The 12,627-nt window shown below is 43.3% G+C and overlaps 1 protein-coding gene across 7 annotated transcripts in view; it reads right to left on the reverse strand.

Moving 5' to 3' along the window:
• Nucleotides 1-12,627, reverse strand: part of OSBPL9 (oxysterol binding protein like 9) — a 256,194-nt gene that overhangs the window by 151,973 nt on the left and 91,594 nt on the right. Inside the window, exon 1 of one of the 7 annotated variants that reach the window (XM_073593548.1) lies at nucleotides 2,429-2,582. The exons of the other annotated variants lie outside the window; for them this stretch is intronic. Within the exon in view, the coding sequence (XP_073449649.1) occupies nucleotides 2,429-2,452 (24 nt within the window). The 5' untranslated portion in view covers nucleotides 2,453-2,582. Of the gene's footprint in view, nucleotides 1-2,428; nucleotides 2,583-12,627 lie in introns of those variants that run through there. 7 annotated transcript variants of the gene reach the window in all.

Here is a 12,627-nt window from a genome sequence, read left to right on the forward strand (position 1 = left end):
CACGGTCACACAAAGTTGTCGGAAAATCCGATCGTTCTAAAACGCGGTGACGTAAAACATGTACGTCGGGACTATAAACGGGGCAGTGGCCAATAGCTTTCATCTCTATTTATTCTGAGCATGCGTGGCACTTTGTCCGTCGGATTTGTGTACACGCGATCGGAATTTCCGACAACGGATTTTGTTGTCGGAAAATTTTATCTCCTGCTCTCCAACTTTGTGTGTCGGAAAATCCGATGGAAAATGTCCGATGGAGCCCACACACGGTCGGAATTTCCGACAACACGCTCCGATCGGACATTTTCCATCGTAAAATCCGACCGTGTGTACGGGGCATAGGAATGTAAACAGACCTGGGACACCTTTGGGCACTCCAAAGACAATAGCTATGCAGCCATGCATAGTGCCCCCTTCACCCTCCTGTCAGGACCTGCTCCGAGCCACATTCCTGTCTGAATATTGTGTCCAGGTTTCAGGCGGACTGAAACTCGGACACATGATTCAAAACCCGAACTGTCCGGGTGAGGACAGGTGGCAACCCTAACAGTCGGCCCGCCCATACATGTTTTCAGCCAGTCCCTGCTGAACTAGCTGAGAGTCGAACTGTCTATGGCCGGCTTTAGGTACAAGATTTCCCTGGAAGCAATGGTGATGTTGCCCAGTAAAATCCCAGTTTTGCAATCATCCTAGTTCACACTGCTACGTTCAATTCCAGAGCTTTCAAATAAATATATATATCACCTAGCATTGTCTTTGACTGAATGCACAAACAGTGGGGGGGGGGGGGGGGGGGGGAACGCACAAACACATTACAACGCACTAAAATGAATGCAAACACAGACTGAATGTGGGGATTGTGATGTGAATTAGACCTCATAAAATATACCAGCAAGTCTACCACTATTAAGAAGGTTGGCTTACCCAGCTGAACATGCCAATCATATTGCAATATAATCCTTCACATATCTATGATCTTTAGCTTTGGGGAGCTACCATCCTGGATATCTAACACATGGATGTTTATTGAAGAGGACTTGTCCTGTATTAGTAATCAGTCCACCCAAAAACTAATATTTCAACTTTGGATTGCAGCCAGCAGGGTATGCAGTATGGCATGTCCATACATGGATCGGAATTTACCCAGTTCAGCAGGGACCAGCCAAATTTCGATCCATGTGTGTCCACTGAGGTTGAACAGAAGTTGAACTACTGATCGACATCAGTTCAACCATTCGGTTTGTATTTCTTTTTGCATGATAAGTGCTGCAGGCTATAGACTGCAGCACTGATCTGTGCATTCTGATGGCGGGGGGAAGTCTTCCTGCAGTCAGAATACATTGACACATCAGGGAGGATTCCAGCATCCACATCGAGGGTGTGGATGGGGGAGAACAAGAAAAGGTCCAGGTGGCTGCTCTCCAATAAAAGACCATCTTTACTGTAATATCAAAACAGCAAACCAAGATTTGGTTGCTGTTTTGATAGTCATTTGGATGTTTTTTTATGCGGTTTTGATATTACAATAAAGATGGTACTTTATCGTAGTGCAGCCATACAGACTTTCTTGTTCACGTGAGTTGTGTGGGATCTGTCCAAGCAGGCTGAGATGGAACGACACTGGTTTGCTTATGTGGATGGGGAAATAAGGTCAGTTGGGTCTTGGATCATTTGGTCACAATGACCCATGTATGGCCAGTGTTACCCTATAACAGTGATGGCGAACCTTGGCACCCCAGATGTTTTGGAACTACATTTCCCATGATGCTCATGCACTCTGCAGTGTAGTTGAGCACCATGGGTAATGTGGTTCCAAAACATCTGGGGTGCCAAGGTTCACCATCACTGTTGGACATTAGAATTACTCCCCCTCGGGGCGCAAAAAAAAAATAAAAAAATAAAAAAAAAAAAAAAAAAATTTTCTGACCACATAACTGGCATTTCTCCACCGTAGCTCCTGAACCTGATTTGTAATACGGAGGTGTTGGGCACTGACATCTACTCTTTGATTGGGTCCTAGAAGTGGTCATTTACACATTTGCAGTGCAAGAAATGTAGATGAAAAATGTACTGGTTACATTTGGTGGTTTTATGAGCTCTGCATCATAAAACTTAATTAGACTGTCCTGTATTCTTGCAGAATAATACAGAAAGTAGCGGGTGACATTTAGAAAGAGATTAATATATGCATATGCGTTTTCAAGAGCACAAAACAAGTCTATTAACATAAACGAGGACTGGAGCATTCTACCACTTCCGTCCTTGTGTGACCTCCTGTGAATTTAATAAACCTCATCACAATTACTGCACACAGAGAGAAGGGGCGACTACTCAGCTCCATTTTATCTCCTTCATGTCCCCCGTATCTCATTCTGCTTTACAAAAGACACACAAAAACAAGGACAGGACAATGGCTGCTGCCATTACTTACGCTGCTGCAGCCTTCCACAGCCATTGTGATTACACTGCCCTGCGCCCAGATCTCAAAATCCTCATCAACGACATGCGTGCTTTTTACTTACGAGCTGCAAGCATCCAGCTACTTCCCCTCTGCTCTTCCACTGACCAGCAACTGCTCACCTCCCTCTGCAAAGCTATTGGCAGTGTGCAGTTTACATATCAAAAAGATCAGTGTTCATTGGACTGTCAGATGTCATGTGACCCCAGTGTACTATTTAGCAGTACACTGGGGAACATGCCAGATTATATTCTCATTAGTTTCAGTTTAGTAATCAATCCAGATCTCCTATCAGACACAGTTTTGCACTCATAAACCTCACTGCAAACAGAAAGAAAAGCTCTGCAGCTACAAATCACTGGAACTGGTATGAGTGTGGGAAAAAGAGAAGAGCCCAAAATAAAGTCTGTCTCCGTTGTGTCACAGCAACCAGTCACTGCCATTCATGACATTCACTGGTGAGCCCCCCGTTCACAATGGTGCAACTTATCATGCGATTTCAGTTTCAAATCACATGACAAATCGCACCCCATTGCCGGCAATGGACTCGTTTATATCGCAGCGATTATGAAAAAGGTTCCTGCACTACTTTTTACCGATTACTTTGCGACTTGCATAGGCTTCTGTTAAATTAAGTCACAAGCGGCAATTAAATCGGCAGTGCAAAATCGCACTGATGTGCGGCTTTGATATCGCGCTGAAGTAGCGCAATTTTAAAGCCACACCGGTGTGAACTAGGGCTGAAAATCCGGATAGGGTTGGCAAACACAGCACACCACAGACAGTCAGGGTAATGCCAAGTACACTCGATGAGAAAATCGGATGAAAAGGCTTCTGTCTGAATATGGAGCTGCGTCTAGCCACTCTAAGGCTCCAGTCACACCATGGCATTCTGGATTGCGGGCAGAATTGTGGTGATTCCGAATCGCTGGAAAACGTGGGATGCCTTTCGCCCAAAAGAAGTTTCCGGAAACAGGCATCCGGCGATTTTGTTAGCGTGCTTTTACCGTGATTTGTTGTTGCGACTAACGCTGCAAAAATCGAGCTGTGATTGGGGTGCCATTGAAAGTTAAATGGGGATCGCAAGGGCGTCCCGTGATTTGCAGCAATTCGGAGTCACGGCGACTCTGCCCGCAATCCGGAATGCCATGGTGTGAACAGAGCCTAAAAACCTCATACACACAATGAGAATATCAGACGAATGATCGTACTTTTTATTTTTTTTTTGCATGCTAGTCTCATATCGAAAATGAATATTTCACTAGACCCAATACAACTTTCCAAGATGATGTAATGTATTGTAGTCTTTCATTTCTGAGCATGCGCAGTCTTGGCTACTTTTTTTTTTTCTGGACGAATACCGATTAAATGAAAAAATGGTTGCTCGGTTATTGTACGAGAAAAATTGTCAAGCTTGTACCTTCAGATAACTTTGCATGAACTGTTGTGATCGTCTCTTGAAAGCAGTGTACCAACGCTCAGATTGTCGGATGATCGCTCCAAAAGTGGTATTTCACTGCATATGTACAACAATGCACCATCGGCAGGATCATAGAGAAGATCCTGAGGGGATCAGAAGGTCTGGTGATAGGGGCAGATCTGCTCTTGGCAAGATGGTTGCTTAAAGCGGACCTTCACATCCAATATCATAAAAGTGTTAGGTCAACTGACACCCTTAACCTTCCCCAAACGCCCCCCCTCCCGGTCCTTGCTGTACTTGCCTCTCTTGGGCGATGCGCTGTCAGTGACCACGTAGCTAGTGGAGCAGTCCAGGGATTTAAAATCCTGCTCTTCACCCTTTCTATTCTATACGGCTTTCAGGAAGGATCAGAGCGCTTCTGATTGGTTAGCGCAGCACAACCCTGTGTTGACCAATCAGTACTCTGAGCCATCCTAGGAGTCTGCAGAGTGAAGAGGTAGAAGAGCAAGGACTTCAATTTTTATTTCTATTTACGTAAAAAGTAACTGCCTATTTATTCACTTGTTTTTTTTTTTGGGCACAGCACAATTTAGTGGATTTGTATAAAGCAGACCTCCACTTAAAAAAGTGCCTGCCACAACCCCCCTGTTGCAAAATTGGTGGTATTTTTTTTTCTGGGAGCAGGTACCTTTTTCTGAAAGCACCACACAATCTTGCACCTGCGCCATGGAGAGACAGCAGTGAGAAATCAGAAAATCGCAGCTGGATCCCACATCCAAGATGGAGGCACTAGGATTCCAAAGCCTAAAAATGGCAATACAGGCATCATCGTCCATGTGAATGAGGCCTTCGTGGAGAAATACTGTGAGGCTGGACCAATTTTCCCATTGAGAAGGAAGATACCACCATACCAAGTGGCTGCCATGGACTGAACAACAAGATACTAAAAAGGTGCTTTGTCAGCAGATGTTATTTTCAGGGAGGAGACCTATGCCTGTCTATAACAAGCATAAAGCAAGCCATAGATTATACAATTTTCTTTCCTTTAACAGGTGGAAGGAAAGAAAAATTGCTTAATTCCCAGATCAACACAGTGTTGATGGGGGGAAATTCTTCCTGCAGCGATATTATGTTCTGCCGGCAGGGAGTCTTCCCTGCCAGCAGAACACAATGATCACTGCTAGCAGCTATAGCTGCCAGCAGTGGTTGCATGAAAAAAAAAAAAGTCAGACAGGCTGGTTGTGCTGAAGTCAATCAATGTACATAGATTTCAGTATGACCCGCCTGCCTATAGGTGGATTGAGTCTGGGCCAGTTTCGCTGAGCTGCCTGAGATTCGATCCATCTATGGCTGCCTTTGTACTATTAACAGCCACTACTGCTCAATCTGATAGCACTTTCGAACCCCAAGGCAATGGAATCCATAGTACACCATAATGAGTCCATCCAATGACCAAAAAAAGGGTCATAAAGAATTTATAACCGGTAAGAAAATCTTACCAGTCCAATCTTTCCCCCTTCTCTACTTCAAAATAAACAAAGTGAAATGAGGGGTAGTTTTTTTTTCTGTCCAGACGCCTGTTTCAAAGCTGACTCATACCTAAAAATAACTGAGGAGTCATCATTGTGACCAATACATTGATATCCATTCCATGACCACCTGCTGGGTTCCAGAAAGACGTACTTTTCCAAAGATAAGGTTCTAATCACAATGGTGACAGGTACATTTTTCCCTCTTCTCTGCTTCAAAATAAGCAAACTGAAATGAAGGGTGTTTTTTTTTTTTTTGTCCAGACTCCTGTTTTGAAGCCGACTCATATCTAAAAATAACTGAGGAGTCATCATTGTAACCAGTAAATTGATATCCATTCCATGGCCACCTGCTGGGTTCCAGAAAGATGTACTTTTCCAAAGGTAAAGTTCTAATCACAAATGGTGATAGGTAAATTGTAGAGGAATGCTTCATTCAACAATTTTAAGTTTTAGCTGAAACAGTCGCAAATCAAGCCATAGGTGACCCTGTCAGAACCCTCCTACCCAACATTCTTTGATCGGAAAGTTAAAGGATCTGGGAAGAAAATGGTCAGCCAAACATTGACTACATCCAAGTAAACACAGTCAATTTTGGGATATTCTTACAGCCACAAAATACAGTACAACACTTAGTCCTCATGCACACGAACGTTTTTACAGCTGCTTTTTTGAGCTTTTTTTGCAGCTTAAAAAGGCCTGTCTATGTTAGTCTATGGCTTCCTGCCCACCTAGGCGTTTTTGAGCTGCAAGTGGCATAGGCGTTTTTAAGCTGTAAAAAAAACCCAGGACCAGTGGGTTCTGAGAGACGTTTTTCAGCTGTAAAAACGCTCTAACGCTGAAAAACGCTCAAAAACGTCATTCACCAACGTTTTTTAGCGTTTTTGATCCATTGAAAAAAAAAAAAATTTGAAAAAAAAAAAAAAAAACACTCAAAAACGCTAACGCGGAAAAACGCTCAAAAACGCTAAAAACCGCTATTACAAAAACGCTGAAAAAAGTCACTGCTAAAATACTGGCGTTTTCATAACGTTTTTTTAACAGCCTGTGTGCATGAGGGCTTATACCCAATCAGTGCCGCGCAACACAATATTGTGTGAACATATCATTATGCTAAACAAAAAATTCATAAAAACGCAAAAAGATATAATATACAAAATAGTCCATATTAAAAAGTACCATCAATCCAATAAAGGGGTTGTAAACCCTTGAGGTTTTTTACCTTAATGCATAAAAGGTGAAAAACATTCTGTAGTGCAGCAGCCACCCAGAGCCCCCCTTTTACCTGAATCCGATCTTTCCAGCGATGGGAACGAGCACAGCAGCTCCAGCCGCTGTCTCGGGTCCTCATTGGATAGATTGATAGCAGCAGCCATTGGCTCCCGCTGCTGTCAATCAAATCCAGGGACACGGGAGCCAGGGGGTTGAGGCTGAGTCCCTCTGTCTGTGTCAATAGACGCAGCAGCAGGACTCGGGAGTGCGCCCGCATGGGTGTCCCCTTGGAATGCAGGTCTCCGAGGGGGCACTCGATGAGGGGAGGAGCCAGGAGCACCACTGGGGGACCCCAGAAGAGGAGAATCGGGGCCACTCTGTGCAAAACCCTTGCACAGAGGAGGCAAGTATACCACATTTGATATACAAAAAAAGAAATAAAATAAACCACAAACCTTTACAACCCCTTTAATGTTTGCTTGTGTTGTAAAGTGCTTTTCAAAATAAATCAATCAATCTCCAGTGTTCAGCTTGTACTGTTTGTCCACCACTCTGTGCAGAAAACCACAAGCAATATGTGCACCCTTCACCGCATGAACTCTCACCTTAGGGTTATGACCTTACAATTAAGTAGGGTCACAACACATGTACACCCACCCCTGGGGACTTTGAATAATCCCAGGACCTGGAAACATCTGATATAACTGGCCAGCTTCACACCATATTATTACTCCTGGTTATGCCTCCATTCAGCCATATACACTAGATTGTCAAAAGTATTGGGACGACTGCTTTTACACGCACAAGAACTTTAATGCCATCTTAGTCCGTAGGGTTCAATATTGAGTTGGCCCACCCTTTGCAGCTTTAACAGCTTCAACTCTTCTGGGAAGGCTGTCCACAAGGTTTAGGAGTGTGTCTATGGGAATGTATGAACATTCTTCCAAAAATGCATTTGTGAGGTCAGGCGCTGATGTTGGACGAGAAGGCCTGGCTCAGTCTCCGCTCTAAATCATCCCAAAGGTGTTCTATCGGGTTGAGGTCAGGACTCTGTGCAGGCCAGTCAAGTTCCTCCACCCCAAACTTGCTCATGGACCTTGCTTTGTGCACTGGTGCGCAGTCATGCTGGAACAGGAAGGGTCCATCCCCAGTTTCCACAACGTTGGGAGCATGAAAATTGTCCAAAATGTCTTGGTATGCCAACGCCTTAAGAGTTACCTTCACTGGAACTAAGTGGCCAAGCCCAACCCCTGAAAAAAAACCTCACCATATAACCCCCTCCACCAAATGATTTGGACCAGTGCACAAACCAAGGTCCATAAAGACATGGGTGAGCAAGTCTGGGGTGAAGGAACTTGACTGGCCTGCACAGAATCCTGGCTTCAACCCAATAGAACACCTTTGGGATGAATTAGAGCGGAGACTGCAAGCCAGGCCTTTTCTTCCAACATCGGTGCCTGACCTCACAAATGGGTTTGTGAAACAATGGTCAAACATTCCCATAGACACTCCTAAACTTTGTGGACAGCCTTCCCAGGAGAGTTGAACCGGTTATTGCTGAAAAGGAGGGGCCAACTCAATATTGAACCCTACGGACTAAGACTGGGATGCCATTAAAGTTCATGTGCAATATAGTGTACAGTTGTGCTCATAAGTTTACATACCCTGGCAGAATTTATGATTTCTTGGCCATTTTTTCAGAGAATATGAATGATAACACAAAAACTTTTTTCACTGATGGTTAGTGTTTGGCTGAAGCCATTTATTATCAATCAACTGTGTTTACTCTTTTTAAATCATAATGGCAACAGAAACTACCCAAATGACCCTGATGATTTTGGCCTGATAACATGCACACACGTTGACACAAAGGGGTTTGAATGGCTATTTAAGGTAACCATCCTCACCTGTGATCTGTTTGCTTGCAGTGTGTGTGTGTCTGTGTGTGTCTGTGTGTGTCTGTGTGTGTCTGTGTGTGTCTGTGTGTGTCTGTGTGTGTCTGTGTGTGTCTGTGTGTGTCTGTGTGTGTCTGTGTGTGTCTGTGTGTGTCAAAGGTCAATGCGTTGCTGGACTCCTGACAGACTCTTACATCTTTCATCCAGTGCTGTACTGACATTTCTGGATTCTGAGTCATGGGGAAACCAAAAATTGTCAAAGGATCTGTGGGAAAAGGTAGCTGAACTGTATAAAACAGGAAAGGAATATAAAAAGATGTCCAAGGAATTAAGAATGCCAATCAGCAGTGTTTAAACTCTAATCAAGAAATGCAAAATGAGGGGTTCTGTTGAAACCAAACCACGGTCAGGTAGACCAACTAAAAAGTCAGCCCAAACAGCCAGGAAAATTGTTCGGGATGCAAAGAAAAGCCCACAAATAACTTCAGGTGAAATACAGGACTCTGAAAACATGTGGTGTGGCTGTTTCAAGATGCACAATAAGGAGGCACTTGAAGAAAGATGGGCTGCATGGTCGAGTCACCAGAAGAAAGCCATTACTACGCAAATGCCGCAAATTATCCCGCTTACAATATGCCAAACAGCACAGAGACAAACCTCAAACCTTCTGGCACAAAGTCATTTGGAGTGATAAGACCAAAATTGAGCTTTTTGGCCACAACCTACATTTGGAGAGGAGTCAACATGGCCTATGATGAAAGGTACGGAGGTGGATCGCTGATGTTTTGGGGATGTGCGAGTTACAAAGGCACAGGAAATTTGATCAAAATTGTTGGTAAGATGAATGCAGTATGTTATCAAAAAATACTGGAGGAACATTTGCATTCATCAGCCAGGAAGCTGGGCATGGGATGTACTTGGACATTCCAACATGACAATGATTCAAAACACAAGGCCAAGTCGACCCGTCATTGGCTACAGCAGAATAAAGTGAAGGTTCTGGAGTGGCCATCTCAGTCTCCTGACCTCAATATCATTGAGCCACTCTGGGGAGATCTCAGACGTGCAGTTCATACAAGACAGCCCAAGAATTTCCAGGGACTGGAGGCTTTTTGCAAAGAGGAATGGGCAGCTTTACCATCTGAGAGAGTGAGAGTGTGAGTGTGAGTGTGAGTGTGAGTGTGTATATATTTTTTTTTTTTTTAGCAGTGACCCTAGAGAATAAAATGGCGGTCATTGCAATATTTTATGTCACACTGTATTTGTGCCGAGAAACGTGAGGGAATCATGATCTTTATTCTAAGCAAAAAAAATTGTGATTCTCATTTTTTTGTGCAGCGCCACTATGTACCGAGTTTACACCACAACACTCATGCAATGTACAGTGCGGTGTAGTAACATGTAGACATGCTAGATTCTCTCTTGGCAAACTGAATGACACTGAAGTGACAATTTACATTCGTTTTCCTCTTAACTTTATTGAAATAGTATGATGCACTGAAACATGCGTTGCACTGCCCCCTCCAGACACTAGTGTACAGGCTAAAATTGCCACCATTTACTGTGTAAGCTAGTGTGAATAAACAAAAAATTTAAGTGGCCTTCAATACACAACCATCCAAAATGGGGGTGGGGGCATGCCCAAAAACACACACTTCCTAAAGGGCTCTGCCCATACCTCTTTATGAGTAGACAGTTCCTGGGAGGGACTGTTTGCTCGTACAGAACTGTAGGCAGCATGAATAAATTACAAGCGTGCCAATCAGCATGCCCGCATGTACATTCAAACTTCAAGTCAGTCTGCTGTAGTGGTAAAATGCTACTTGCAGTATTTTCATTCACAGACTCCTGTGAATGAATGATGCGGCTATGCGGGCAGAGCCCCTCACAGGTGCGCCAATTTTAAAATTTTGACAGTGGGTGGAGGGAGAAGAACTGAGGAGAAGATTGGGGGGTGCTGCCTAGTAACGCAATACATCCTAAATACGGGTGTAACATGTTGCTAAAGGTGAACTTATCCTTTAAAAAAACGAAAATGCTTATAAAACACCACCAAAAAAAAAAACACACAAGATCATTTACACGGAACGTGTGACTTTCACTAGCTGTAAGCCATAATCATCAAAATTAAATGGAAGAAATGCTTGAAAATATATCACTCTGCGTGTAATGAATCTATACAATATGGAGTTTCACTGAATTGAAATACTGAAATAAATTAAACTTTTTGATGATATTCACATTTTTGAGATGCACCTGTATATCTTAAAAAGAAAAAAAAAAAAAAACCAAGAAGAAAAAACACAATACACACAACCCCTCCACACTGAGAAGACTGGTACCGCAGTAAAGTTTCTCAGAAAACATAACTGTGGTAAAGTCAAAAAGTCCCCTCAATTTGTGTTCCTAGTAATCCAGGACATGGTTAAAGTAGAATGGACATGTGGGCAGACCTACAGCTCATCACATGATACAAAAGCAACTTCCCTTTTCTGTACGCCAGCGAGAAATTCACAAATGTTTGGCCACAATATGTACATGGCTCCAGCAGATCTCCAGGGTACCAACAAGCTATGCTGCCCAGAGATAGGTTTGTATGGAAAGCTTTGGTCACGGGACCAGATTTATATCTGGGTCATATGGGCTGTAACCTACAGTGTCTACAATCCATATATAAATGATTTTATTTCCCAACCTGCCCCCCACGGGCACTCTGCGTGTCATACATGCCCCTCAGAGAAGTCACCAGTGGGGTCATACCATAATGAATCTAGTTCTGATTACATGCCAATACAACTACAGCTGGAAAATCTGACAGATCAGAGTGAGAATACTACAACTCAACGGCTTACGGTTTGTCCAATATAATGGATTCTAATCACTCATAACACCCTAGTCATTTCCTGAGCCGATTGGCTCCTGGCGAAGCATCTCTATAATTCATGTCTCAATGGCTCTGTCATCACCTACCTAGTAGTCAGCAGCTAATGCTACATATTACACACCTTTTTAATGGCTTGGCTGTGTAGATATGCATGTACAGTTGTGCTCAAAAGTTTGCATACCCTGGCAGAAATTGTGAAATTTTGGCATTAATATTGAAAATATGACTGATCATGCGAAAAAAACTGTCTTTTTTTATTTAAGGATAGCAATCGCACAAAGCCATTTATTATCCCATTGTTTTTTTGGATCCTTTTTAAATCATGATAACAGAAATCACCAAAATGGCCCTGATAAAAAGTTTACATACCCTTGGCCTTGGTACAGACACAGAAGGTGGCACACAGGTTAAAATGGCAATCAAAAGGCAAATTTCCCACATTTGTGGTTTTTTTAAATCACAATTAGTGTCTGTGTATAAATAGTCAATGAGTTTGTTGGCTCATGGATGCACTAGACACCAAGCCACGAGGAGGTAGAAAAGAACAGTCAAAAGACCCGCGTAAAAAGGTAATGAAACTTTACAAAGATGGAAAAGCATATAAAAATGATATAAAAAGGATATCCAAAGCCTTGAATATGCCAGTCAGTACTTTTTAATCACTTAAGAAGTGGAAAATTAGGGGCTCTTTTGATACCAAGCCAAGGTCAGGTAGAACAAGAAAGATTGCAGCCACAACTGGCGGAAGAATTGCTCAGGATACAAAGAAAAACCCACAGGTAACCGCAGGAGAAATACAAGCTGCTCTCCAAAAAGCCGGTGTGGTTGTTTTTAACCGCTTGCCAACCGCCGCATGTACATATATGTCGACACAATCGCACGGACAGGCAAATGGGCGTACAGGTACGTCCCTTTAAATTTGCTGCCGTGCCATTGCGTGCACGCCCACCGCGAGCTCCAGTGTGATCATGGGTCATAGAGTTCGCGGAGAAACCCGCGATGGTCTCAGAGAGGAAGAACGGGGAAATGCTGATGTAAATAAGCATTTCCCCCGTTCTGCCTAGTGACAGGACACTGATCGCAGCTCCCTGTAGCGGTGATCAGTGTCGTGTCACACATAGCCCCTCCCACCATAGTTAGAATCACTCACACTTAATCCCTACAGCGCCACCTAGTGTTAACCCCTTCACTGTCAGTCACATTTACACAGTAATCAATGCATTTTTAATCGC

Source organism: Aquarana catesbeiana, linkage group LG07, assembly GCF_042186555.1.
Source record: "Aquarana catesbeiana isolate 2022-GZ linkage group LG07, ASM4218655v1, whole genome shotgun sequence".
NCBI lineage: Eukaryota > Metazoa > Chordata > Amphibia > Anura > Ranidae > Aquarana > Aquarana catesbeiana.